General features: G+C 35.7%; 4 protein-coding genes across 5 annotated transcripts in view; 1 reads left to right on the top strand and 3 right to left on the bottom strand.

The window, feature by feature from the left end:
- Positions 1-185: 185 nt before the first annotated feature.
- Positions 186-4069, top strand: LOC306849630 (uncharacterized protein). The gene is made up of 4 exons (XM_079384802.1): positions 186-353; positions 1374-1517; positions 2659-2871; positions 3393-4069. Exons 2-4 carry the CDS (start codon positions 1388-1390, stop codon positions 3521-3523), a joined length of 474 nt encoding a protein of 157 aa, XP_079240928.1. The 5' UTR covers positions 186-353; positions 1374-1387; the 3' UTR covers positions 3524-4069.
- hyal3 (hyaluronidase 3) lies at positions 3865-11621 on the bottom strand. 2 transcript variants are annotated; one of them, XM_079384797.1, is made up of 4 exons: positions 11414-11621; positions 5887-6824; positions 5061-5150; positions 3865-4876 (listed from the first exon to the last, which is right to left on the bottom strand). In XM_079384797.1, exons 2-4 carry the CDS (start codon positions 6820-6822, stop codon positions 4616-4618), a joined length of 1287 nt encoding a protein of 428 aa, XP_079240923.1. In that variant the 5' UTR covers positions 6823-6824; positions 11414-11621; the 3' UTR covers positions 3865-4615. The 2 variants fall into 2 exon arrangements, with proteins under 2 accessions (XP_079240923.1, XP_079240924.1); XM_079384798.1 differs by having other exon boundaries at positions 4729-4896.
- Positions 8419-12241, bottom strand: LOC306849629 (N-alpha-acetyltransferase 80-like). The gene is made up of 2 exons (XM_079384801.1): positions 12169-12241; positions 8419-9452 (listed from the first exon to the last, which is right to left on the bottom strand). Coding segments are annotated over exons 1-2 (750 nt in total). The 5' UTR covers positions 12171-12241; the 3' UTR covers positions 8419-8704.
- A 6016-nt stretch (positions 12242-18257) lies between these two features.
- LOC306849472 (cAMP-dependent protein kinase type II-alpha regulatory subunit-like) overlaps positions 18258-27944 on the bottom strand; it is a 26643-nt gene continuing 16956 nt past the window's right edge. Inside the window, exons 4-10 of the mRNA XM_079384517.1 lie at positions 23546-23652; positions 22486-22639; positions 22185-22286; positions 21938-22012; positions 20199-20264; positions 19758-19896; positions 18258-19663 (exon numbers count right to left, since the gene is read on the bottom strand). Of these exons, the coding sequence (XP_079240643.1) occupies positions 19539-19663; positions 19758-19896; positions 20199-20264; positions 21938-22012; positions 22185-22286; positions 22486-22639; positions 23546-23652 (768 nt within the window). The 3' untranslated portion in view covers positions 18258-19538. The remainder of the gene's footprint in view (positions 19664-19757; positions 19897-20198; positions 20265-21937; positions 22013-22184; positions 22287-22485; positions 22640-23545; positions 23653-27944) is intronic.

Below are 27944 nucleotides of genomic sequence, written 5' to 3' on the forward strand. Positions count from 1 at the left end.
AATAATAGATATAAGAACACATTATTTCTATTAAGCTGCATATTAAGCAATTTTCTTCCAATATCAAAGTTTTAATGCCTGTATCACTATTTACACAAAGTCTGCATGTAACTGAATGATTGTCTGGCCCCAAATCTATAAATAACCGGTCTTCTCGTCCATGAGGCGGCAGCTATTTTGGGTCTGGGGATTTTGAGCTGTGTTTAGGGGTAGAGGTGCCAGGCGTACGAAACGGACACAGATCGCTTCAGACCATCCGAGAAGACCACTCAATCACTGCGTTTTCTCTAGTGTTTGTCAACAACACAACGACATACAGACGTCTACTAGCGTTTGATGAATACAATCTGAGGGTAAGTAGCCTATACACGGGCACAGGCATCAACATTTAGCCACTATATAATTTTCAGTAAAGTTGTATTTGGGCCATAGTAGAGACATCAAACAGATGAGATCACCTGCTTCTGATTTTACTTCAAACTATTCAGCCCAAATTAGTCTCAGACTAATCACATGGTTTCTGTTTTTTTCTATTTTTAAATGGGATGAGATTTGATGCATGAAATGCGCTGTTTACTGTCTTCATCTGAAATATGGGCTGAAAAGTTTTTTTTTTTTTTTTGATGATGATGATGAACAGTACCAAACAAACAAATGTCCAAGTTTATTTAATATCAAACATTGTACATTTAACATAACTGCTGTTTCCAGACTTCAACTGGTTTTCATTAATGCATCAAAGTTGGCAAAAATGTTTGAGAGAGATGTTCAGCAATATAGCCTCACACTTATACAAATGTGACATTTTATTTAACATCAACAAAGCTGTGCTTTAACTAAAATGTAATGGTTCTGTCCTTAATTTAGCATCCAGCCATTAAGGGATGGGGATGGGAATAGTTATTCGCATATCTAAATGTCTTTTGCTCTTTTTTGAGGAATAGTTCACTCAAACTTATAATACTGGCATAATTTATTCACACTCATTTTATCTAAAAACCTTAGGACTGAGTTTCTTGGAAGCACAAAATGTGAAAATCTGAAGACTGTTTTCCTTGCTCTGTCCCATGGAATTACAGTTACTGGATGACTTAAATTTCAATCTTTTTTCACATGAAGTTATCTTATGACTTTTTGCAATATAGTACAGAAGCCGTATGGATTTTCATGGTTCATTTTATCCTTTTTTTGAAGCTTAAAAGCTCTGGTCTCCATTCATTGCAATTGCATGGAAAAGTGAGATCAGTGCAAAATTTCTCCTTTTGTATTTCATGGAAGACAGAGAGTCATAAGGGTTTAAAACAACTTGAGGACAAGTAAATATTGATTTTGGAATATTTGACTCAGGTTTGCATTCTTTGTCTGTTTGTCAGTGGTGGGAGTGATCATGAAGTCCACTCCTCCTCCTCCTCCAGTGTTTGTTCGTGTCAGCGAACGTGACCTGACAGAGATTGAGCTCCATTCCGTCGACTCCATCAGTGACCTGCACCGCACACACTCAGAACAGCACAGCAAAGGTATTTCATTATGTCATGTACATCATGTCTGACTTTAAAGGGGTCATCTGATGCGATTTCAAGTTTTCCTTTCTCTTTGGAGTGTTACAAGCGGTTTGTGCATAGATGAAATCCCTAAAGTTGCAAAGACTAAAGTCTCAAAACCAAAGAGATTTTCTTTATAAAATGTAAGACTCGTCCATGGCCCTCTGAAACCCTCACATGTCTACGTCACGATGTGGAAATATTTGCGTAATGCTGCCCAAATGTTCACGCAGAGAAAGAAGGCGTGGTTTCAATAAACGCAGTAGTGTTGATGCAGCCATGCCAGCCAGGGAGACGCTGTGTGTTTCTATGCGAAAGCAAAAGCACTTTATTTGGCCTTCCGAAAGTAGATGCAATTAGGAATCATTGGTTAAGATATGTATACAACACAACAGCACAACCCAAATGTTCAAATTTGTGCAACGTATTTTATGGATGACAGTTTCGTGAATCTAGTAGAGTACAAGGCTATGCACGAAGGCTATTTCTAAAAATAAAAAAATAAATAAAAAAAAGGGTAAATTCCGACTTTATGACAATCTGGTGCTTCTGAATCAGCGACTGTATGTTTTGTTATTAGTTCAAGTATTTGCTATTGACTGTTCAAATGTGGAGTTTTGCGCATAAGGCGTCATGTGTGAGGGGAACAGGGTCACATCACAGCGGAGTGTACAGCCCGTCAGAAATCATCTTAACTGCGGGTTGTGTCCTGCAAATATATACGAGCATCATCACTGTGTCTGTCACGCGACTCTGTTCCCCTTTCGGGTTTGAACTGATAAAACTAACTTGAAAGCTGAAGCTCGCGATTATGGTAAGGGGCGTTATATTTCCGACACGTGCTTGTGGTGTTCGGCCAATCACAATGCACTGGGTCAGTTGGCACTTGTTGGAAGGAGGGTCTTGTAGAAAACAACACGTTTGAGAGAGGCGGTGCATAGAGGAACTACAATAATGTGCAGTATTTGAAAAATAATGTGTTTTTTGAACATTAAAGCATGTCAACATATTCTGTTACACCAAATACACAAAATAATGATCTTTAAAATAGCATCATATGACCCCTTTAAAATCCTCATTGGTTTCTATAGCACTCAAACCCACTTCTCACTGGCAGGTTTTCAGCCACCCCGTCCACCACCTCCTACCTCCAATGGGAATCTTCAGATGCAAGATCAGGGAGTTGTCTATCAAACAGGTCAACCAGTGAGAAGGCCCTGTGTGAGCAGACTGAATGACATATGCACTTCCACTAGACGGCACTATTTTTTAGCATGTGCAGCCGTTATTGCGTTCCTCCTTACTCTCATTCTTATCTTCAGTCTTTTAGGTGAGACAATCTGTTTGTTAAAGCTGAAATTATGAAATTAATGTTTTAAGGCTAAATTGAGAGAAATGTTTTTGCTTCAATACAAGTTAAGGTCCATTGACAGCTTTTGTGGCAAAATCTTGTTTCAATGCTTTTGCGTTCTCTTGCAAAAGTATCACATTCTCAGTTGTTCTCTCGCAAAGGTATTGCAGTCCCCCAACAAAACTTGCAACAATATCCTGCCGAGAAACTTTGTATGCTTGTTGCAAAAGTAACATAGGGCCTCCATAAGGTTGTCTAAGCTGTCAAGTTGTCTAAATTGTCATTTTTGAAGCTGGAATGCATTTCTATGCATTTCTGTGCCTTACTTTAACTTCAGTTTTTGTTGTCATTATTGTTTCCACTTGCTGTGGTAATCATCATTATTCCACTGATGCTGTCGACTGAGCTTTTTTAACATATTGATTCCAAAACATTCATTTGGAGGGCCTGCTGAATTGTTGTTTTATCAAATAACATGTTTTCTGTTATTAACTCTCCAGTCCAGCAGAGCAGTGCTCTCCACACACTTTTGGAGATGGTGAAACAGAAAAAGGAAACAGCTGAAGAAATCTCCCAACTCTTACAAGAGCTGCAAAAGCTGCACATCAACCTCACAGAGCAGCAACCATAGCGAAAAATCATTCTACACAGACCCACAGGAGAAACATTACTGCACTGTGACAACACTGAGAGAAGAGCACCGATTACTTCACATCAACGTGTGATTCTATGTCTTAAAGGCTTCTATTACTTTGGTGGAATCCATTATCTTGCTCAAAAACATTCTTTTGCCTCCTGATTTTTGTGCAGTATAACTGGAAAATAATGTATTAATTAATGGACTTTTCACCAGTATTGCTTTGTACACTTATATGATTACACACTATTTGGCAACTTGCTATATTAGTTTCACTAAAGCAAATGATAATACAAAACAACACTAAGAAATATGGAAAGAATGTGAATAATCATACCTGTTATTATATTTTAATTCATTGGTATCACTCCTACAAACATTAAATTGTGCTAAAAATATTGTGAATGAGCAAGAACATTCACTATGGTGAGCTTTTTTTGAGTGATTGCTGAATGATTGTAAATAATTATATAACATTTAATAAGGAAAAAAGGAATTTTAAAATAAGAATAAAAAATAAATATAAATGAAATTGTTCTTACATTTTGTGGGGTCCTGGTTTTATTGTGAATGATATACATGGGCACATACCAAAAAAAATATATATATCTTTCATCAAAAAATACAACAACTAGCTTCCTGAAATTACCTTTTCCACTGTGGGGTTATATTGCAACAATCTGGTTCTGGAAGTAAAAATCCTATTCATTTTCTCAACAGGAAATTGACAGTACTCATGATTCTGCTAAGAAATCTCCACCAATCAGAGAATCAAAACCCAATCATGATAAAAGACTTCTTTAGGGCTCATCCACTCCCATAAAGCAGTGCGAATAAAATAGTCTTCATACGCTTACTCTACTTTATTATTTAGATACACTCCTTATTTTGTACATTCTTGAGCTCTGGTCTTTGTCCGATTTTCAAATGCTTATTTGCTTCAAATCAAAATTTGTAATGTGATTCACCAAACCAACACCGTGAGTAGCTGGTTGGTTTGGGTAATAGCTTACAACTTTTTCAACAAAGATGTTTTAAAAATCCCCACAGTGAAAATGAATGGAAATCAGAAAAGCATATCTGTTCTTAGGAAATTCTTTGCTCGCAGTGTTCTCCTCTCCATCCTTCATAACAGACACACTTGAACTTTGACCTCATGTCATTGAGAGGAAGAGCTTTACAGGTACCATGTAGAGGGATCATGTAACCTGATTGAGGGTCCCGTCGAGCGCAGCGTCCCTGGTCGTTACACATTCTCTTACTGCAGTTCCTCACACCAGCCTGCAGGGCGGCGACATACTCTCCTAATTCTGAGCTAATGTAATCACGCAGGAGAGCACACTGCCGCTGAATAAGGAAAGAAATAGCTGCAGCAATGAGAAACAAGATATGTGCTAAATCTAATAATATTATGCATTTTCAGTTTGTGTACTGACAGCGTTTAGACTTATCGAGAGCATTAGGTTATCGCACAAAGGTAAATCCAGACTATATACAGTAAATCCTCACACATACAGTTAAACCTACTGACCTTAGACATTGCAAAACTCAGCTCGCCCCATAACACGACTCCAGCGGCCCCTAAAGCAGCACTCTCTCCTAGTGTGTGCTCCAGATCCGTCTGAAAAGATACACATATATGATACAGTTTCACAGAAGAATGCAGTTTTAAAAGTTAGATCAGCCTGAATTAAGACACTCTAAGCTTGAAACATAATCGACATAAACATGTATCTGAATGTTTCCGAAGGTAAAAGCCTACTGTTGTTATTGTCAGATAAAATTAAAAAAAATTCTGTCCATTTAATATATATATTTGATTTTTGATTAAATCAAATTTAACTATTAGATGAAGAATTTAAACCAAAAGAAAATTTTGAAATGTTGCCTTGGCAACTAAGTGAAATAAGTTTATGCTAAAATTACAGAAATAAAACTAAAACTATTAAAACAAATTTTTATATAAAAAAATACATTTGCTAAGGATTCAATTTAACAGTGATTTTAATAAATATTAAATAATATTTTATTATAAAAAAAAATAATTAAAATTAACTTAAATTGAGAAAGGAGGTTAGTTACCGCTACAATAACAAAACAAATGCATATTTAGTAAGTACAGCAATGCATTGGCCAAGAATTTGCTAACTTGCATTGAGCATGATTCTGAGCTAAAGGAGAACCATCCGCTTAAAGACAAAGATGAGGTGACTGTACTGGGCACAAGCTCAGAACTAAACCCCTCCTCTTTCAGGATCTATTCTGGGTGGAGGTGAAGAGCCCACTAATGCATGATGAGCCTGGAGCTCAGAACAAACACGATGTAAAAACACCATGTGGAAATTGTCTAGAGGTACCTGATTCAGAAACGCCAATGTGTGTGTGAATGCCAATCTGGCATAGGGAAAAACAGGAAGTGCTTCAGTGCCAAGTGAATGCTGGGATGCCACTCTGAGGGCCTCAAGTACACGGTGTCTCACCATGAGCTGAGCGTGTACATGTCCGGCCAGCTTACGCCACAAATAAATGCTAGGATACAAGGCTGTAGAGTGTTGCCATAGAAACGCCAGTCTGTCATTCAGAATCTCTGTTCCATTGTGGCACTGCCCCGTGTATCCGCTCTGTCCTTGGCCATGATTGTTATAGCAACTGGGAAACCCATAAAACCCCCATAATCCCTCTGGGCAGAGGCGAACACCAAGGCGCAGAGTATCTTCCATAAACGATCTTGCGCCCATTTCAAACTCTGCCTTTGCCTCAGATTTCACTTCCTCCTCTGACATATCTGGATGTTTCCACCTAACCAGCTTTTTGGAAATTTTCCTATACACAATCCTTTTCCCGAAGTTCCACATCCATATGGGCTGCCATGCTTCCCAGTCTAGCACGGCTAATCCACTGAATGTGTGTCTCAACACTTCATTGATCTGCGCCTCAGCCAATGAGAGGTGAGCCTTCAGGTATCCTTGTTGAGGCAGGCCACCGCTGACCTTTGAGCCTTGACGGTTGATGTAGGGGTAAAGACCCAGACGGCGCTGATAAAATATGCTCATATTTTGACCCTGAAATCTCTGCTGTGAGTTATGAATGATGTTGAATTGGCGCAGCGGCAGGGAGACTCCAAATCGACGCTGACACCGAGCTGTAGGTATATTCCAGATCACTGAAAAGCCACGCCTCCCGATGACAGACTCCGCCCCCTCAACCATATTCTGAACAGGGTTGATGGGAGATAAAATCACTGACAGGGCTAAGGTGAGGATGGGATGGGGAATAGATGATCTCAGAAGCATGCCTATGAAATACACGCACAAATTAGTGACATATATATTTGATTTAAAAAAGCAAATAATGTAGAAATAAGTGTAGCCTACTATTGAGCTTCCTATGTAAATTTCCTATTATTCGGTTTATACTGGGGGAGTTGAGGGGATATCCGGTGTTCTAAAACTGGTTTGCGATATACCTATGGTTGCCTGATCACTAGGGGTAGGCGATACACCGGTAGACACAAATGATCGGTAGAAATTTGTTAATCGGTAAAGATTTTGGAATATCGTCTATATCGCGGTTATACACTCATGTGACGTTGATGTGCTATGTGGTCACTAAAACATAATGTTTGCACACGTTTTTAAGTGATTTTAAGCCATTGAAAGGCACTCAGAGAACTTATTTCACCATATAAACGTGCTTTCTGAGAGACTGTTTCTGAGTGCTGTCAGAGGCACTATTTTTGCTGATTTATAGGCCTTGAACGGTTAAATACACTTGTATGTGTCAAAAAGCCTGCCTTTGCAAGTATCTTTGTAAACACAGTAATTTAAGTCATAAGTGAAATCAAACAGCTCAGAACAGTATATATTGTATCCGGGGAGTTCTTAAAGTGACAGCAGTCGAAAAATTCCTGCTGTGTGTAATTTATGTTAATCAAACAACAAAACAGAAAATCTCACACCGCTATTGAATAAATCACTTCTGTAACTTTAATAAGAAATGTATATTTAATTTACACAGTAAAGAACATGTGTTTTTATACATTTGATTACTTTATACAATGTAGAATTTCTTATTTGTTCTACTGTAGATTTGTTTGTCTTATTGCTTGAAATTACTTTCTTATTCTTATTTAATTGACTGTTTAGCTTAGTTTTTTTGTTAAATTATGCTAGTATTAGTTTTTTGTGATATTGACACTGGTGACAAGAATTTATATTATCAAAAAAGGTATAAATACCTTATTTAAACCGAAAATAACTATATTGTATAATTACATACTTTAAAGTTATATATCGTTATCATGAAATAAAACTATATACTCATATTGTGATATCAGATTTTGGTCAAATCGCCCAGCCCTACTGATCACCATATCGGAGCAAATCCATAATGAATCATGGTAAGGAAAGAACACAGTTTTGAAAATTCTGTAGTGAACCTAAAAAAATCATTTGTGAGATAAACTGCAGGGCATTTTACAAAACATTTCTATTATTTCAAATAAATAAACTCTTAAACTATCTATTCATAGAGTCATGAAAAGAAATGTGTCGTGGCGGATCTGAAGGATCATGTGACACTGAAGACTGAAGTAATGATGCTGAAAATTAAGCACTGCGTCACAGGAATAAATCACATTTTAAAATATATTAAAATGCATAACAGTTATAATGATTTGTAATAATATTTGACAATACAAAGTGTTTAATGAAATGCCTTGCTGAGCATAATACTTTTTTCCACAAGCATTAAAATTATTGACCCCAAACGTTTGAACAGTAGTTGATATTTTAAAAATCAAAAGTTGATACAAAGAAAAAGTCCATGGAAACGGTAAATACCAATCCTCAAATCTGATCCTATGGAATAACAAGCACAACACTACAGATAATAGATAAAGATTTTTATTTTGATAAAACCCTTTAAAAGCAGCAGATAATCTCAGCAGTGACATTTATTTTATAGGGGTGTGATAAAGATCTACCTTTCAATTATTTTTTAAAAATTAAATAAATAGTAGTTAAAACACAAGGTAAACTTTGGTATTAAGGCACAAGTAGATTGTCACAGTATTTGAGTCTATACAGTTCAGGTTGACAAGATACTTCTTGTCCTGTAAACATTGTGTTTGTGTATCCCTGAATAATTACAGACAGAAGGCGTGTAGTATGAGTCTCAGATGTCCTTGTGCATCCAGAAGATGGGCAGCCCTCTGTTGTCGGTGTACGGCGTTTGCTCCAGAGTTTGATTAACTGGAGCCAAGGATGACAGAGGACAAGGAGGAGGTGGAGGAGCAGAAACAGGCGGAGGAGGAGGTGGACTGGAGAGTGGAAGAGGAGGTGGAGGAGGAGGAAGAGGTAAAACAGAAGGTGTGGATGGTGCAGGATTGTTAAACTTAGCATCACTGTTCCTCTCTTCCTCCTCGTTCTCTGCACTTCTACAGAACTTGTGCAGCAACTCCACAGGCATGAAGGAGGCCAGCATCCCGACACTTTGAACAGGTTTGGACAGTACAAACCCCATATGGGCGTAAAAGTGTTGCTTATCATGGGTGGTTAGGCACAATCGGATGCAGCCCCGTCCTTTGGCATACCGTTCAACCCCCTCCATTAGTATACGGCCGTAACCCTTCCCTCGTAATGTGCTACACACCACGACTGATTCCACAAACAGACTACAGCTCCCCAGAACACGGGACAAGCGGGCGTGGCCTATTAGCTTCTCGTCCTGACTCCGCCTCTCTCCACTCAGCAGCAGGAGACACACCGGATAGCTGTGGCTCGACTGACGGAGCGAGTGGATTCGTGCCCCCATGCTGCGCTGCCATTGGGCATTGAGTAATTCCGCACACACTTCTACGAGGTCCCAGCGCTCGTGAAGAGGTTCGATTCGAACGACTGCATAGCTGATGTCGCCATCGCACCTGCACACACGCCAAGGGCATGGGGTCAACAGGGGCCAGAAAGTGTTGTTTTCATCAACACCTGACTGAACAGCTCAGACGTCATTAGCGTGACGTTCTTCATTCATTTGGAATAGTTTATTATTTATTCACCCTCATATCTTTCCAAACCTGTATGAATTTTTTTCTTCTGTTGAAGATATTTTTTGAATGTAATAGTTGTTTTGGACCCCATTGACTTTCATTGTGAAAATTGTTTTGAAAAAAAAAATGAATTCAAACATTTTTATTCCGCAGAATAAACTTTATACAAGTTTGGAACAATGTGTGAGTGAGTAAATCATGACAGAATTTCCCTTTTAAATGACTTAATTAAAAAATGTATTTTCCTCCCTTAAGAGCAATGGAGAACAGAAGTGTCCAGTATCCAGTTGAATTCTTTAAAAAAAAAAAAAAAACTATTTTTTTTCTACAGTTAGTCTGCTTCTGAAAATGTGCTGCAACAGCTGTCAGTTGTTTTCAAAACCCAAAAGTTTGTCACCATCACTTCCACATGTCATTTTCACAGGCAAAAGCTAGATTAATAAAAAGGTAGACTGACATTGTAATTAATTCACACCACTGAAGCAACAAACACATGCAAAAAATAACAGCAACAGCCTATTTCATGAGTAGTTTTTCTTCTCATAGCACATATAATATATAAAACATTTTTTTAGTCTGTTGAAGTTAAAATAGCAGAGGAAGCTGTGGTGTGAATGTGTGATTACTGCGATACCATGGACTTCATGCTAATGTTAAATGTGGTTTCGAAAATAAGATGACCGAAAACACAAATATAGAAAATATATATACACAAGTTCAGTTTAGAAATTCTTAGTCACTCACTAGCTCATAGGTCTTCAACCCTGTTGTCCTGCAGAGTTTAGCTCGACACACCTGAAGCAGCTAATCAAGCTCCTCAAGATTGCTTGAAAATACAAAGGCAGGCGTGCTGAAGCAGGTTGGAAATAAATTTGCCGGACAGTGGGTCCCCAGGAGCAGGGTTGAAGACCTCTGCACTAGCTTATTACATCTCTGCATTTACTTCGCATTTCCTGTGTATGTTTGAATGCAAGTGAATGAAGCATGAACCTTAAAGACATAGTTTGAACAAAAATAAACAAAATCCATCATCAAATAATCACCCTCATGTTGCTTCAAACCTAAGCCTTTTTCTTCTGTAAAACTTAAAAGCACATATTTTGTAACAAGTCTCAAATATTTTGCGAAATATCTTCTTTTATGTCCCACAGGAGAAAGAAAGTAACACAGGTTTGGAATCACATGAGGGTGGGTAAATGATGACAGAATTATAATTTTTGGTTGAAATATCCCTTTAAGTCTAGTAGTCATCTGATATGTTTTTTTTTCAATGCACCTATAGAGCAAGATGGGCAATGGTCAGTATGCTAAAATAAAATATAATACAGGTGTTAAAGACTGCAAATGAGATCCACAGAAAATTACTGACACAAACTTTCATTTTGCAATGCACAAGAATGTCAATAGATACACAAAAGAAAGCAATGGTAGTTGACCGAGTGGACAAGGTTATCAGTATAGTGATTTTTCACTGGTTAAGACACTTTAATTATGAACAGAACCACACATATATAAATAACATGCATTTCTCCACTTCTCTAGCTTGCTTTCTAATATAGTTTTCTAATAAACCCCGGAACTGAATATTGTTGGCTTCCTCTTTTGTAAATCACTTTAAATAAAATTATTTGCTATTTATGCTATTTGCTATTTAAAATTAATGCATAAACGTAAAATATAAATAAATTAGTTTGATAAATTCAAACACAGAACCATGACTGGACTAAAGGATGAAAATCCAGATTTAGTGTGCCAACATGCACCATAACCCATTATAAAAATAAAAACTGTAAATACAAAAAAATGTGCTAAATTGCAAATAAAATAACCAGCCTCACCTGCAGCGCTCACAGAGACAAAACTACCCGTTAATGTTTCAAAATTGTGCCATGCAACTGAGGGTCAAAATCAGGAAACAAGAGACTTTTAAGTGTTCTCTTTCTTTGTAAGCTTCTTTAAAAACTGGCTTGGGTTCAGTGTAGTCCATTCCCTTGTATCAAGTACTGTTATTTTGGTGTGGAGAGGCTGGTTCTCGATCAGTCAAGAGAGGAAACAGCTTTCATGACTTTATCAAGCTAAGTGTGAAATGCTGATGGGAAGTGTGTGGGTTTTTGAGAAGGTTGCGATATAATTGTTTGCAGGCCCTAATATGGAGAAACACAAAGCTATTCAGAGCACTGTCGTTCAACTTCTTCATGGAATAATTGGATTTAATGGCCATTTTGTTTTGTTTTCAGATTAAGCTGAATTTTGCGATGCATGTTTCATTCAGACTGATCACAGAAATACACATTTTCTCTGGCTCAAGTAAAACTCAAATGTTTGAGCCACGCCATTCTCTAAAAGGTGTCGAACAGACATTCAACATTTCTAAATATAGTAATAGTTTAACGAATTACTAAAGATTTGTATGTTTAAAACATTAACAGCATGCCGCAACACTCGAGCACAGCACGACACACCGCGAGTCAGAAGTGATCAGATACACGAACAAACACAGCAAGCAGTTACGATTCCCGTTCAAATGCGTGTAACAGACACATGCAATTTATTTAGGATTTAGTTTATATGAGTTTTTATCTGTGATACCTACATGATGATAACTTTATCGCTGTCACAGCAGCTGTCTTTTGAATCTCCCTCTTCTTCTAGTGAAGCAGATGAAACAGCGCGAGTCGATGTACTGCCACCTACTGGACATACTCAGCTCTTACACTACACGAGCACATAATCATGTAGGTCTATAAGCCTACTAATACTCTAATGAGAGTTAGTTGACATGTAGTTGCGTCTAGTCAATAGTCTAAGAGGACATCAAAATAAAATGTAACCTAACATATAAACATTGCATTTTTTTTTCAGTTGAAATTATTAACTAGCTCACATCAAAATTAATATTAGCCTCACAGGGAACTCATTTAAATAACACTCCACACCTAACCACTCACAAGATGTACTGTAGTAAGATACTATGCAGATCTTAAATAATGTCAAGATATATAGTCCACTATCAATGTAAAAGTAGATTTAATATGGTGTTCATCGTGTTATAAATAATCATAATCTTAAAATTATACACACAAATGCGTAAGCATTATAATGTATTAAAATTGACAATATAATATATTATAAGATTTTTTATAAGGCATTATGCATTCATTATAATGCCTTAAGAATACTCTTATAATGTATTATAAATATGGGCTTCATAGAAAGTGTTACCGTAATTTTTTTTTACATTTTGGACTGCACTGACTAAAAGTGTAATAATAAAGTGTAAATGTATTAAATGTTTGTAAATAGATACCTATTTTTATACAGTCTATGATAGATGAACAGTTGGATCAACTATAAACGGAGGTCGGAGCCAGCCGCAAGTGGGCGGGACTTAAGCTGCAAGTGGGCTGTACAAACCAACAGAAGATTTTGATTGGTTTGTTTAATGTCATTTGGGTTGTAGCATCGGTTCAGGCTCCTCGTTGCGGTAGTGGACGAATTTGTTGTTTGTTTTGTAAAAAGTATCACAAGCTGTGAAAAGTGCATTTTCTTGGTGGCTTTTGTAGAACGTTTTCTTAGTAACACACAATCTGTAATGTGCCTGACAATATCTTTTTTTTTTTCTTTTCTTTTTTTTTGTACGTTGAGAAATAAATAAAAAAAATAATAATAATTTGGTGTTTCCAATTGAAGTGTTTTTTTTAAGTTGATCCAACTGTTCACTTTTTACAGTTTAATTTTCTAAAGAATAAGGTACATTTTCAAAAGTATTAGAACACATCTCCTAACCTCCTAATCCACAATGTAATATATTTAAAACATGGTTTAAATGACATTTTCTTTTTATTTAGTAATAATAATCAATAATCAGTTTTTTTTGTAAATTAATGGTGAATAAACTAGCGTTTGATCTATTGGTTTTTAAAAGGAATACTTCGTTTAAAAATAGTAATAAAGTCTAATTTACTTCGCCTAATGTCGTCCCTTAAAATTTCGGGACACCATTTAATAATAATAATAATAATAATAATTCATTACATTTATATAGCGCTTTTTCTGCTTTTCTAAGCACTCAAAGCGCTCTACATTGTGAGGGGTAGTGTCTCCTCGTCCACCACCAGTGTGCAGCATCCACCTGGATGATGCGACGGCAGCCATAGTGCGCCAGAACGCCCACCACACACCAGCTTACTGGTGGAGAGGAGACAGAGTGATGAAGCCAATCAGTGTAATCACTGATTGGCTTCATCAATCATTTACTTAGCATAGCATAGACCTACAGAGCTGAGAAATTATTCTTGAAATGTTTGTACATGTTCAACAAGAGAATAAAGTCATGCATATCTTGAGAATAAAGTCATGCATATATGGCATGGGAAGAAGGTTTTAAATTTGGGTTAACCCCAATGCTCATTGTGCTTCTTGTGTACCCACCAGGTTATGTTGGGAAGGGCAAGCGAGGCGAGCTCCGTGGAATTTACTCAGAAGCAATGCATCCGGGATTTTGCAGTGTCCACTGCATGCAAGTCCATTGTGCTGAATGATTCAAGATTCAAGATTTTTATTTGTCACATACACAATTATACAGGGTATAACCAGCAGTGAAATGTAGGAAATGTAGGAATGAATGATTGTACATAATTTGATTCATCAGAAATAAAATAATTTACCCAGCCTGAGATTTCAAATTAATACATTGATTTGTGTAACATGATCTGAAGAACATTAGTTTGTCATTTGCTGTAATTAGATTTTTTTTTAAATATGCAAAATAAAAATGTGCAGTACAGGCAAATGGTAACTACATTTTCTTAATAGTACTCAACATTTTCTTTATGTATCACACATTTACCTTCTAAGCGCAATTGCATTTCACTTTAAAGTTCCTTAAAAGGCTACTGTAGAATAATTGTTGAAGTAAAATGTAATATCCAGAAATATGCTTAAATTACTACAGTTAAATGATTTAAAATGACACCATCACTAAGCATTGAAAAAGGTGTAAAGACATTATTTCAGTGTTGACAGTGAATGGTATTTGATACACACAATAACAAAACTAAGAATTTCAGTTTAAACTACTATGAAAATATGTTATATTTATATCCTTTTAAACTACAATGAAATCCAGCCTACTTGTGGCGTAAGCTCCTCCCACTTGCAGGTCTCCGGGCTGCAGCGATCACTACATGCTACATTCTGGCAATACTGAAAAGCCTGCTATGCTCCGCTGCCTAAATGTGACCCTGGACCAGTCATAAGTAGCACGGGTATATTTGTATCAATAGCCAACAATACATTGCATGGGTCAAAATTATCTTTTTTTTTTTATGCCAAAAATCATTAGGATATTAAAAGTAAAGATGTTCCATGAAGATATTTTTGTTCCTATATATTTTTTTTTCTTACTGTAAATATATCAAAACTTCATTTAGTATTAGTAATATGCATTACTAGGGACCTCACTTGAACAACTTTAAAGGCGATTTTCTCAATATTTTTATGTTTTGCACCCTCAGATAATTATCTCGGCCAAATATTGTCCTGTCCTAACAAATCATACATCAATGGAAAACTTATTTATTCAGCTCTCAGATGATGTATTAATCTCAATTTTCGAAAAAAAGGGTCCCTTATGATCCTGGGTCACAAATAACAGTGATGACGTCAATTTAAGTCAGTTTAATAAACAGATATATTTTTTTCTCTCTGAGTAGCTCAAAAACGTTGGAGAAGCAACCCCTACTTTACAACAAGGAAAAATGTATTTATTTCACACTTTAGATAAATATTTTAAACACTTTAAATACTTTTGTGACGTGTTCAATTTCAAAGTTTAAGATTCAATTACGTATTACGCAGACTTTAAAAATCCTATAAATATGAAAAAAGATCACTGAATATTGCCTTCCGTAATGTCTTCGTGGTGTGATGTCATAAAGAAATTTAAAGTATTTAAAAGACGCGTTCTAAATGACTCTTTGTGTCAACAACGCGTTAAATACCCGTAATTAACGCGTAAACAACACGTATTTCGCGGGTTAAATACGTGTTGTTTACGTGTGAAATATCAGCGCGTTAAATACACGTGAAATAATACGCCTGAAAAATCTGTTTGAATGGGTCAGTGTCATTGGCTGCTGAAGATTTGGGTCAAACCATTTATGTGAGCTTAGGGGGGTGCACCATTCATAGACTAGGCTAGGCTACCACCATTTAACATGCTTAATTATTGTCATTTTTTTATAGCCTATAGAAGTAATATATTTAAATCAGTTTTATGAAAAATTTGATAAAAAAAATAAAATTGCCTCGTTTTTCTTCACTCATGCCTTTTTGTAAATAAACACATTAGTGGACATTCTAGCTTTAACAGTGATCAAACTTCGCATCATGGATGTGCAGCCGACAAATCTGCAGCAACTGCGTGATACTATCATGTCAGTATGGACCAAAATCTCTCAGGAATGTTTCCAACACCTTGTTGAATCTATGCCACTAAGAATTAAGGCAGTTCTGAAGGCAAAAGGGGGTCCAACCCGGTACTAGCAAGGTATACCTAATAAAGCGGCCAGTGAGTGTAGGTTACATTTTGATGTTGGAGAAAAAATATATAACTGAAGTTACACAAAGAAAATATATTAAAATATTCTTATCTTTTCAGTGCAAACACATAGTGCAAACAAAATGTCTCAATGTAACAAAAAACCTACAGGGAACATAGATTACAGATTACATAGATTACTGAGTTTGAAGTAAATTTATGTAACGCAATTAATGCAACAAATGTTGCTTTATTGTAAAGTATTATCCTAACAGTCAAAGTAATATTCAAAATCACATTATTTCTCTCTCTCTCAGATTGTTTTCAGATTTCAGACTCGGCCAAAGAAAAAGCATTACATCTCACTCTCTCGCTTGCTTCACATTAGCGGTCGGCAGCATGGCAGAAACATTCCTTCATATTATTGATACTAAAATGAACATAGCAAAACTCTTGCTTAATTCAAATTCAGTTAATATTCGATTGTTTGAAATTCAAGTGCATATGTTACGTGACCAAAACTTCACTGGTATTTGAGCTTTCGTTCTTACTGTATCACATCTTATATATGTGCGTTGATCAGTTGTATATAAAAGTTCAAATTAAATCTGAATTTATGAATGATGCAATGGTCTGTATCTTAAACCTGCATTGATTGCTTACCTCCACTGTAACTGATTTCCCCACACAAATGTTAATGACATAATAATTAGGCATGTTAAATGGTGGTAGCCTAGTCTATGAATGGTACACCCCCCTAAACTCACATAAATGGTTTGACCCAAGTCTTCAGCAGCCAATGACACTGACCCTTCAAACTGATTTTTCACGGTATTTAACACGTTGAATACGCGCATTTAACGCACTGATTTTTCACGCATAAACAACACGTATTTAATGCGGGAAGTTAACGCGTTAAATACGCGTATTTAATGCGTCGTTGACGCGTTAAAATTAACGTGTTTTTGGCCTTCCATAGGAAACTGCTTCTCTGCGCTCCGTTGTGCCTCGAAAGCACTTGAAGTCGGTGGTACTTGGCCCCCCTGCTGGGCTGTGGTGGGCTGCGTGTGGAGTCTTAAATGATTGATGCGGTGTAGTGTTTTGTGTTGTGTTGGGGGGAGGGGTGATTGACAAACGATGAGGCGGGGTGGTTATATTCTCACCTGCTATAAACCTTATACGATAAACCATACGACAGAAATCAAATACATATTTAAAATAAAGAACATATTATGTAATGATGGCTTGCAAAATGCTGTACATTAATGCCATTTAATGACATGGTAAACTCAGCTGAAACCGAATGATTCTTGTGGCGTTGTCTTGATTAAACACTTCATACTCATGGTGTGAGATGCTGAAAAAACAGTAAGATGTGATGTAACATTCAAAGACTTACATAAGATATAAAAATATCACACACACCAAATAACAAAAACATAAATCTTCCTCAGGCATGCTGATACATTATGAAAATAACTAAATTTGTTCCAGAAGTTTTAGAAATTATATAATTTAGCAGTGTCTTGTGCGACTTTAGCAAGCTTTGACATTTAATATACAGTACACAGCATAAATAGGAAGTCCTACACTCCATCTGAAACCAATTCAGTCATTTCTCCTTACATAGAGTATATATTAGGCATCCTTGTAGATATGTTAAGGCAAGTTGATCAATTACCAAAAAAAAACGTGTCAAGATTAATTAGGACATTTAGACTTTCACATAAGTGTTGTCAAAAATGTTACAAAATAAAATTCATAAAAAATATCTAAAGGCATTTTTTGATCAACAGATATTTTGAACCAAACCATCTCATTTTACTTTAAAAACCAAATAGGTGTTTGTGAACATAATAGCAAAAGTAATACAGAAATTGATATAACAACTACAATGTATGGCGTCAATACTGCATTTACAGAGGACTCTTCTCAAACCTTCAGAAGAATCCCAGAACTAGTTTTAATTACCAAATGTTACTAATGGCCAGGACTGCAGAGATCAATTTACATGACTAATAATTTTCATGTCTTGTTCACATGTCTCATAGGCTCTGGTGGCAGGTGATATGAACTTTAGCTATACACAGTCTAGGAGGGAATAATGTTTCACAAAATATAAAATCAAAATGGAAAAGCTTGACTTGAAAACAATCATTTAATTTCCTCCCAAATGCAATAAAGGATAGTGTATCCAAAAATATCCAAAATGCCTGGCCCATGACCAGTTTTGTCAGTCATTAAATGCAATTTGTAGACTGAATTTTTAGTAGGCATCTTGCATCAAAGAATTAATGACCATAAAAGATGATTCAGAACACTACACCCCACACCCTCTCGCTAAAGAAAAACAAAATCCCCAAATAAAAGCAGACACCCTGATTTATCCAAAGTTTATTAAAAGTACAATCTGTAAATGCTGAAACTAGCCAACCCTCAATGATGATAACCAACTAACAATAGCCAACTAACGCCCTAAAGAAAAAAAATAGCACTACATTCCAAAACACTTGTGTCTCCATTCAAAAATTACAAACATAACTGATTCCTGACATTTAAATGGCACAGTTCCTGTAATTACAGACTGCACCCAACACACACACACACACAATCACACACACACTCGCAACATAAGAGTCCCAGCAGGTTACCAAAATGTCTGCTTTATTTATTTTTCAGGACGGCTCATTCAGAAAGACTTAAGGGAAAAATCTGCACTAGATTCGGCCTCGCATCTTCCAATTAGGGGGTGGTGTAACTGCGAGTCAACCTTCAACAAAAATAATATGTAATAGTAATGATAATAATAGTAATACATTAATCAATACAACATGTGGAGTTTAAGTGAGAAAAATCAGTCACTGTGGATACCACCAAAAACTTTTATGCACCAACAGCAGGGAAAGAAAACAGGTCATATTTAAACAAGTTTATCAAAGCTTTGCATTATCATAAAATGCTCTAAAATGTTAAATTTTTGCGATTTTTTGCATTTTTTTATTGAAAGATATCAACTTTTTCTTGTTTAAACATAGATCTTTTTATCTAGTCTCTTTTTCTCTTTTCTTTGTTGTGACTGCAAGTGACCATGAGAAAGGATGGGTCCTTGGCTGGGAATTTTTGGTGTAAGTTAATGTGTGTGTTTGTGTGTGTGCGTATGTCCTCTCCAGGCTGTGGTTGGTTCAGGGTCACAGCAGTTGAGCTGGTAATGTTTCTATTTCGTACTGAGCAGCTGACGCAATGACATCAGGCATGTGTGTGTGTTTGTGAGGTATGATTTGAAAGTGTGTTGGCTGAAGAATGAGTGCACATAAAAAGGAATGTGTGCCTACAAAATGTTTTTGGAGTGTATAATCCATGTGTCGTGTCGTGTTGTATAGTGTGTGTGTTTGTGTGTGTGTGTAAGGCACAGCCAGTCTGTCTCAGTCCCTCAGGTCCACACTGGATCCAAACAGAGCCACCAGCTGCTCCTCATAGTGCGCAATATTCCTCTTCATGATCTCTTTGCAGGGCCCCAGCAAACGCTCGAAGGCTTGTATGTCGATCACTAAAACACAAACATCAGTCATGTGACATTGTTGGAGAACACGGTGCACATTTCAATGCAAAAATGTAAGTCAGACAGACTCAGAGAAACTTACCCAAGCATTTGACGTCACCTATAGCATAGGCTGAGGCAGCACGTGGTTTATTAGTAACGAGAGCAAGTTCTCCGAAATACTGCCCTCTACTGCAGCGAGCAATCTCCACCTCAGCGTTATCCTGTCTGTCTGCTTTTGTCTGAGAGAACATTTAAATTCGGGGCAAAATTAAAAATAGAACTTTATGCAAAAATAATTGGATGCCAAACATATAGTCCCATCTTAAACATAAACAATACTATTTGTGATTCACAGGTTTTTGAAGAGAAACAGTCAATGTACGGCTGTATCTACATTTTAATCTGGGACTGAAAGTATTTAATTTAATAAAAAAATCTAAAGCTGAAAAGGAACATCTGAACTTTTTTTCAGCACATTAAATGAGTTTAAAAGGTGTAATTTAACACAACGCAAGAGAAAAAGAAAGATAAAGGAACTCACTTTGCTCTTCATCATAATCTTCACCTCTCCAGACTCCACAACATAGAAGCAATCAGCCATATCGCCCTGGTAATAGACCAACCCATGATAGTAATGATTAATGATACAATAGCATCAGTCAGAGTCCTCATCTTCAGTTCTGCTCCATTATTACAGTGCTATAATTGCACCTGCTGTGTGTCTGTTGGTTTTTCAGTTGGTTTTCCTGCTCATGTGTGTGAGAGCTAAACAGAGCATAGCAAGATTCTCAATGGCACCATCCACTGACTCAAACTAAATGCATCTTATATGTATGGCGGTAAATGCAGTGGCACTAGATAATACAATGCACAGTATATGCCATTCTTTAAATAAAATTTCTTGTGATTTTTAATAGATGTATGAAATCATTTTTATTTTGCTAAGTACTTTTTTTTTTTTTGTATCAAAGCAGCTTTACAGAAACTCAATGTTAATATTAATGCTCAAGTCCACATTAAATAGTTCAGGGCTGGGGGATAATTTACACACACACACACACACACACACACATATACATACATATATACACACACACACACACACACATACACATATATATAAATGAAGAGTTCATTTGCAAAAACCTATAACCTTTATAAGCATTTAAGCATTTCAAGTAATATCAATCAAACTGCAGTTGGGGTGTTTTGATTAAGCAATAATAACTTAAATACAGGTAATTTACAAAATTAAAGTTAATTGAAAGTATGATTTTTTACATATTAAAATTTAGTTTTATAGCAAAAGCAGATAACCCCAACAGTTGTTTTTTGGCAAAAAGCAGATAACTCCACATTTTAGAGTAAAAAAAACCCCCCAAAAAACTAATTTAATCTTTGTAATCTGCCCACTGACAATGTAGATGCCTGACAAACGTTGTTGTTGTGATCATAAACTGTATGGTTGCGATTACGCACAATACAGAGCTTTTCCCTCGCGATTGTAATGCGCTGCTTTTGCAAGGCTCCGTGAAAAAGTTTCAGCTTTTATTTTCCTTTATGCCCTGAAGAAGATATCACAGGCTCATCAAGTTCGTCGAAATGATCCATCCTCGATCACTTTTATATGGTGGCTGAGAGAGCTCAATGCACTGCAACTTCAGAAAATACATGCAAATAGAAAAAGCACCAGCAAACCAAGAAAACATCTTCATCAGTTTGACAAATGCTCACAACACAACCAAATAAAGAATTTTATTTGCAGTGCGTTTCTTTATTTGGTTGTGTTGTGAGCATTTGCAGCACGTTTTGTCAAATTGATGTTTTCTTAATTTGCAGGTGTTTTTTCCATTTGCAGCGCGTTGAGCTCTCTCGGCCACCGTACTTTTAGTCAACTTTGACGAAACTCCTCTCAGCTCGCACGTCTTTTCAAAGTGAAAGCAGCCTTGTCACCTGACCTGAATACAGCGCGCTGATTCGCTAAAATGGACTTATAGGCTTCTGTTAACAAAAAATTATTCATTTTGACACAGGTGCTCTAGCAGAATAACAAAAGATTGAGGTTATCACAATAACTTGTCAAATGTTCAGTGAACATTTGACAACCAGACAGTGTCACAATACTTTGTCATAATTTTTAATAACATACCTATTATTTTACCTTTGAAACCTACCTTTTGTATGAAATGTGTAGTCTTTATAATAAATAACACTATGTTGATGTCCAATGACATTCATACACTTTCAAGAACTACTTTTTAGGGCAACTGTAAAGTTCACCTGCATAATGATCCGCTCTCCATCCTGAAATGATTTTACACCCAGCACATCAACAATCTTCATCCTCTCAGAAATCTATTAGATAAAAAGATGGGTAAGTATTTGATCATTTCGTTAGTGGTCTAATATGCATCTCTTCAGGTCTCATCATCATCCTAAGGTTTTTCTTCAGTGTTACCTGACACTCTTTCACAGAACCACTAAAACATGTTTGGCAATAGAATACATGTACAATAATTTCTCTCACCTCCAGTGATTTGAGAAGTGGGACAGACTCGATAAAGCATTCATACATCCTCCTCTTCTTCGCATTATTCTTCACTACGAGTCTTCGGAACGTTGCCCGATCCTGAAGCACACATACTGAAATTATTCTTGTGATACACTTTCAGTCTTCATATTTATTGCATGTACAATAAAATTGTTGCTTTGTAAAAGTGAAGCTGCAGTCATTCAGTGTTTCAACCACATATCCACAAGGTGGTGCTGTTACAGAACACTACGTCAACAGGGTTCGTTGTCAGCTCACTTGCTCTCTCAGCACTCACCAGTCCCCAGAGGGCTCCCTCCTCTTTAGCAATGATGGTTGCAGCACGTGGAGTGTTGTACATGAGGGCCAGTTCTCCGAAACTGCCCTTATTATCATACTGACCCACACAGCAGCCCACACCATCTTTCTGTACCACAATATCATACACACCCCTGCAAATACACAACAAACATGTATTCAGTTACGATTGTGGTAGTGATTATGTAGTTAATACACTTCATTCGAATATCCTGACCTATAGGTTTTGACGATCAATATGAGGAATACTTTTATGGTTTGTGATAAACAATTAATAGGAATTCACATAAATTGCTTCCTGAAACCTCTGTTTCTTTATTGTATCCAAATAGTCGCATCATGATTACTGCTGCTATAATCAATAAAATCACTCATGCAAATAATTGAATAGCAATATCAAATAACTGTGTTTGTGCACAATAAACATTCACCACTTTACAGTAGTGAAAAAGGCCCACTTCAAAGAAGGTTATAACCATATATAGTTTTGCATGGCCAGGGTGCCAGGTGAAGTGCAGCTCCATGTTGTTAAGAGGTGCTTTTCATTTGGACAGAGGATATTATATTACTGATTTTAATGTAAGCTTAGCATAATACTATTGTTAAATTCAAATCTGCAGGTGTTATAAATTCAAAATGTAAATGTTGCCAATTTGAAAAACAAACTCTCCTAACAGCAAGCCACTAAACAGTAATAGTTACTGTAGCTTTAAATTTAAACATTTAAACAAACAATTACAAGTGTTTACAGTATGTAGTGCAAGTAAAAGCATTTTTATAAAGAAACAACAACAAAGTATCCAGTAGCAGTAAATGCATTTATTGTTAGAAACAGGGTATTGGGCAAAACGTGTATACTTCTTAAAATGCGGGAATTAAAAAGCGGGACTTTCAAAATCTGAATCAGGAAACAACAGAGATTAATCAGTTTTCGAAATAATCAAAGATATATGCAAAATTGTTAAACTATCATAAACCAGCCCTTCTGTACAAGAGTATCACAGACACACATGGGCAGAATGGTTTATAAAAATACATACCTCTCAATTACATAAAAGTTATCTCCATCATCTCCCTGATCAATGACGTGATCTTGTGGCTGCACAAGAACCTCAAACATGGCGTCCAGAACCTCTGAAAACTGCTCCTATACCAGAAAGAGACAAAGAGTCTGATGAAGGAAATGCATTTCTGGATCATACAGTACATATTTAGCATCAGTGTTGGGTGTAACACGTTACTAAGTAGCCTAACTGTTACCGTAATTAAATTACTTATCCACTGAAAAAGAAAAGTAAGTGATTACTGTTCATTTTTAGGCAATTTAATTACAGTTACTTATAAAGTACTTACGTTACATACGGTAAATAATTTAAACAGTTCTAAAATCAATATTGAATATTAAATCTAAATTTACCGTCCAAAGATAAAATTAAATGCAGCGTCTTTAACCCTCCACGCGCCGGCTCGTTCACTTTCAGATTTTCCTGATTCACAGAGAAACCTTAAATACTCAGATACATAAGACTAAAATCAATAGAATCTAAAAAGCTTGAAGTGTCTACATTTAAATGAACGAATTCAAATCAAAAACTAATATTTCTGATTATGTAATCCGTATGAAACACAGTACAGTCTAGGACTGTCGCGATTTGTCGATTTTAGTCTACTAGTCGATTTTAAAAATCATCGACTTCATTTTGCTCGCGTCGACTAACTGGCAAAATACCGGAATTGGCGCATTTCACGGACAAGAATCCATAAAAAACATTATTAGACTATTTTCCCAGGCTGCATGATATATTAAATCCATGAATAAATCATAATTGTGAATTCACAAACGCTATGATTTAATTAAATAGTTATATGCGATGCAGTTCAAATGTATATGCGCTTTAATTATTTACATGCGTGTAGGTGAAGTATGTGCGTCTCACAGCGGCTCCGTTCACAGTAGTTACACAGAAACTGTAATCATTTATGGGGAGCGTCTCAAACTATGAGTTTGTGTTTATTATAACGTTCATCTAGGAACGCAACGTGCGCTATTTCATCAGATTTCTAAGGTAAGTCATTTATAAATCTACACAAACACAGGAGAATACATCGCAATTTCAAAATAAAAGCTCAAACCCTCACTCTGAGTTTACACGTTTTAATGTCCACGTTAATTTAATTACAGCGGTTATAGCATTTCTGTCCTAAAGAAATGGCCAAAAATTAAATATTAAGTGGACATTTGAATTAAATGGTGCTTTGTCAATATTAAACAAGGATTAGATCTCACAGTAATGCGTAAAAACAATCATCAAGTCGTTAGCGCCCCCTGGAGGCCTTTGTTGTAATGCACATTAGTTCTATTGTTTATAATACATTATGTATTTTAACAGTTTTGTTCAATAAAACCATATGATTTCTTGCTTTTGATACTTTATTTTAACTAATTATTATTGCATCATTGCTATTATATATGTATTTTAAGTCATTTTAAAAGCTATTGTTCACTTACATCTATTTTTATTACCACAAAAAAATTATTATAATTATAGGGCCCTATGAAATCTGTTTTATTTCCAATTTCAGTTTTTTCCCATTTTCATTTTTCTATACTCTGTTTTAATGGTTAAATTAAATTTTATTAAATCAAAAAGCCTGTCTAATTATTTGAGTTTTACAGTTTTATCTGTACCAAATTCTGTTTTCCATTATTTTCTGGATTCCATTTTAATGGTTCCATAAAATTAATAAATCAAAAGCATCTCCAATTATAAAAAAAAAAAAACAACAACAACAAAAAAAAAAAAAAACCTTTTTTTCCCCCCTGAAATACTGCACATTTACATTTTTCACCTAAATAAATTCTGGTAAATAATATTTCTGGTAAATACTCCTTTAAAAAGTGTTTTTTGATTATAATTGTATTATTAATAGACTAGAACGTGGATATGTTGTCTTTCTCACACTATAATACTGAACTTTGATTTCAGTGATTTGGACTATGAGATGGACACTTGCTTCTTGCACTCCATGTTGCACTTTACTTTTGCTTTAAACAAGGATTTCATAGAAATTTGGATTTCATTTCGTTTAATAAAATATTCTTAAGTAAAATTGTTGATTTCTTTGTGGGAAATTAATAGTTTAGATTAATTGGCAAATTAGTCGATAGATTCATCGAAATAAAAGTAGTCGTTAGTGGCAGCCGCAGTACAGTCTTTCCCGTATCTGAGCTCATTATATGCAGTCACCTGTGCGCAAACACCCTCACCTAGATAATAATAATAAAAAAAAAAAAAAAAAAAAAAAAAAATCAAGATTCATCTAATTTTTATTATTTTTGAAAGAAGATCTACTATGAGGAATTTACCTCATAAGAACAGCGCGATCTGACATGGCTTTATTCAGCAGATCATTTCTGTAATATATTCTTACCTACATTAGTTAATGTGTTATTTTGACATAAACCTGTATGGATTTTACTAGTTGGGCTTTTCCTGAACATCTTGCCAAACTGAAATGTATTGTTTAACTTTTAAGCTTTTTTGTTATTCAGATATTTATTCAGAGTATTCAGAGTATTTCTATTTGTTAACCAAAGAAGGTTAAATTTAATATAAAAATGTTTAAGTATTACAGTTGTTTTAAAGCTAAAAGGCTAAACCATTCTATGTTTGACTTGAATTGAAAGAATAAAGAGTTTAATTTCTATTAAGGTTTATAGGGATTTTAAGATGTAGCCTAATTAGCGATTTGAGTAATTAAGTTACTTATTGAGTAACTAAGTTACTTTTCAGACAGAGTAATCAGTAAAGTAATTTAAATACAATATTGATGATGTAATTATTAACTGTAATTAATTACTTTTTGAAAGTAACTTACCCAACACTGTTTAGATTGTGAATTACAGAAGATTTAAGGGAAGAACTTAAAAACTCAAATTCTCGAAACATTGTTACATGATTTTTAGCATGTTGAATATTGTCTCTGCTAAGTTGCATCTTTTAATTCTCTCCATTGAAAGCACTAGTGGTCGACCGATATTAGTATTTTGACAGCTGATGCCGATGCTGATATCTTATAAAGCAGGGTGGCTTATGGCCAATATACAGGCGATATAATTTTATTTAAAGTCCCCCTGTAGTCAAATATTTTATCCCTTAAAACTTATCTTTGATCATCAAAATGAGATATTTAATTGTTTTTTCTAGTGAAAATAATTTTCTCATGCCCTAAAATAGCTTGAATGTAACTGAACAGCCTTGCCTCATTTACTATACACTGATCTATGAATATGCAAATTAGCCCCGCCTCCACTCAGTCGCACCAGCCAGCGCCTCCTGATGCACTGAACTGTAGTAAACGCAAAACAATGGCCTACACAGATAATGACTGACAAAACTATGTTTTTACTAGCGGACAACTACAGTGAATATTGTAACATTCGTTAAAGTTACTTACTTGACGATGGTGTGTCCTAAAATGCTTTTAAGACTGAATGCAGCCGTATCAGTGCCCGCGAGCATACGCGTGTCACGTGCAGACGCCGATGCGGGAGAGGTGGGTCTGACTCAGAGCTACTTTTCCACTATTGCCGCGGGTTATAATGTAAGTTAGCGGTTCTAAATTCACATTAAACCACGGCTTCATGGGTTTTTTGCTCTAATTTATGTTTGGTTTTGTGCTGGTATTTGTATATTTTGCATGCTAGTGATGGGAATCGATCCCTTGACATGATTGGTTATTGGTTTGTGACATAGCAACCCGAGGGCTGTTTCAAACCGCTTTTCTGGGAGTGCCATTGGGAAAATTTTAAGGAGAAAATACTGAGCAATGGTGTTGATTAATGGATTGACACTTTGTCTAAAAGCATTTTAAAAACATCACAAACAAATAAACAACATAAACTTGATTTTAACTACAAGGGGACTTTAATGTAAATTAACATTTAAGAAATTTGAAAAAATTTGAAAATGGATTAAAAAAAGTTGTAAAATAAACACTTATACTTCAGTATTTAAACACTTATACTTCAGTATTTTTCACAAATAAATAAATATTTAATAAAAATATAATTAAAAAGGTAGTAAACACTGTAACTAACAGGGCACTCAGTATTCTAGGAAGTTTGTGTGCATTGGGAATCATATTGTTCAAATAAAGCCAAGGTAACAGTCATTTTAAATACAGCACACAGTGAAAATGACAGTGGGCAAATGCATAAAGTACAGCATCGTTTGAAATCACGAGTTTAAAGTTTGTTGATCGCACGTTTATGCTACCAATAATATAAAAGCAATCATTATAATACTTTTTGTATACATTTAATTCCTTTGTTTAACAGTTCTATCTGATTATTAGACAGACTTATATCTGTACAGAACTGTTAACGATGACAGTGAACTAGAGAGGAGAATGTGAGCACTATGTGATCAGGCACTG

Source organism: Barbus barbus (assembly GCF_936440315.1).
Source record: "Barbus barbus genome assembly, chromosome: 29".
In the NCBI taxonomy this organism is placed as follows: Eukaryota; Metazoa; Chordata; class Actinopteri; order Cypriniformes; family Cyprinidae; genus Barbus; species Barbus barbus.

What these genes read in the sequence shown, in the direction of transcription:
- hyal3 (XM_079384797.1), bottom strand. Translation starts at nt 6,822, where the DNA reads ATGCTTCTGAGATCATCTATTCCCCATCCCATCCTCACCTTAGCCCTG. An exon ending in CATTGGCGTTTCTGAATCAG is followed by an intron (nt 5,151 to 5,886) that starts GTACCTCTAGAC and finishes GTATCTTTTCAG; the next exon opens with ACGGATCTGGAGCACACACT. An exon ending in TGAGTTTTGCAATGTCTAAG is followed by an intron (nt 4,877 to 5,060) that starts GTCAGTAGGTTT and finishes TTCCTTATTCAG; the next exon opens with CGGCAGTGTGCTCTCCTGCG.
- LOC306849630 (XM_079384802.1), top strand. Translation starts at nt 1,388, where the DNA reads ATGAAGTCCACTCCTCCTCCTCCTCCAGTGTTTGTTCGTGTCAGCGAA. An exon ending in CTCAGAACAGCACAGCAAAG is followed by an intron (nt 1,518 to 2,658) that starts GTATTTCATTAT and finishes TCTCACTGGCAG; the next exon opens with GTTTTCAGCCACCCCGTCCA. An exon ending in TCTTATCTTCAGTCTTTTAG is followed by an intron (nt 2,872 to 3,392) that starts GTGAGACAATCT and finishes TTAACTCTCCAG; the next exon opens with TCCAGCAGAGCAGTGCTCTC.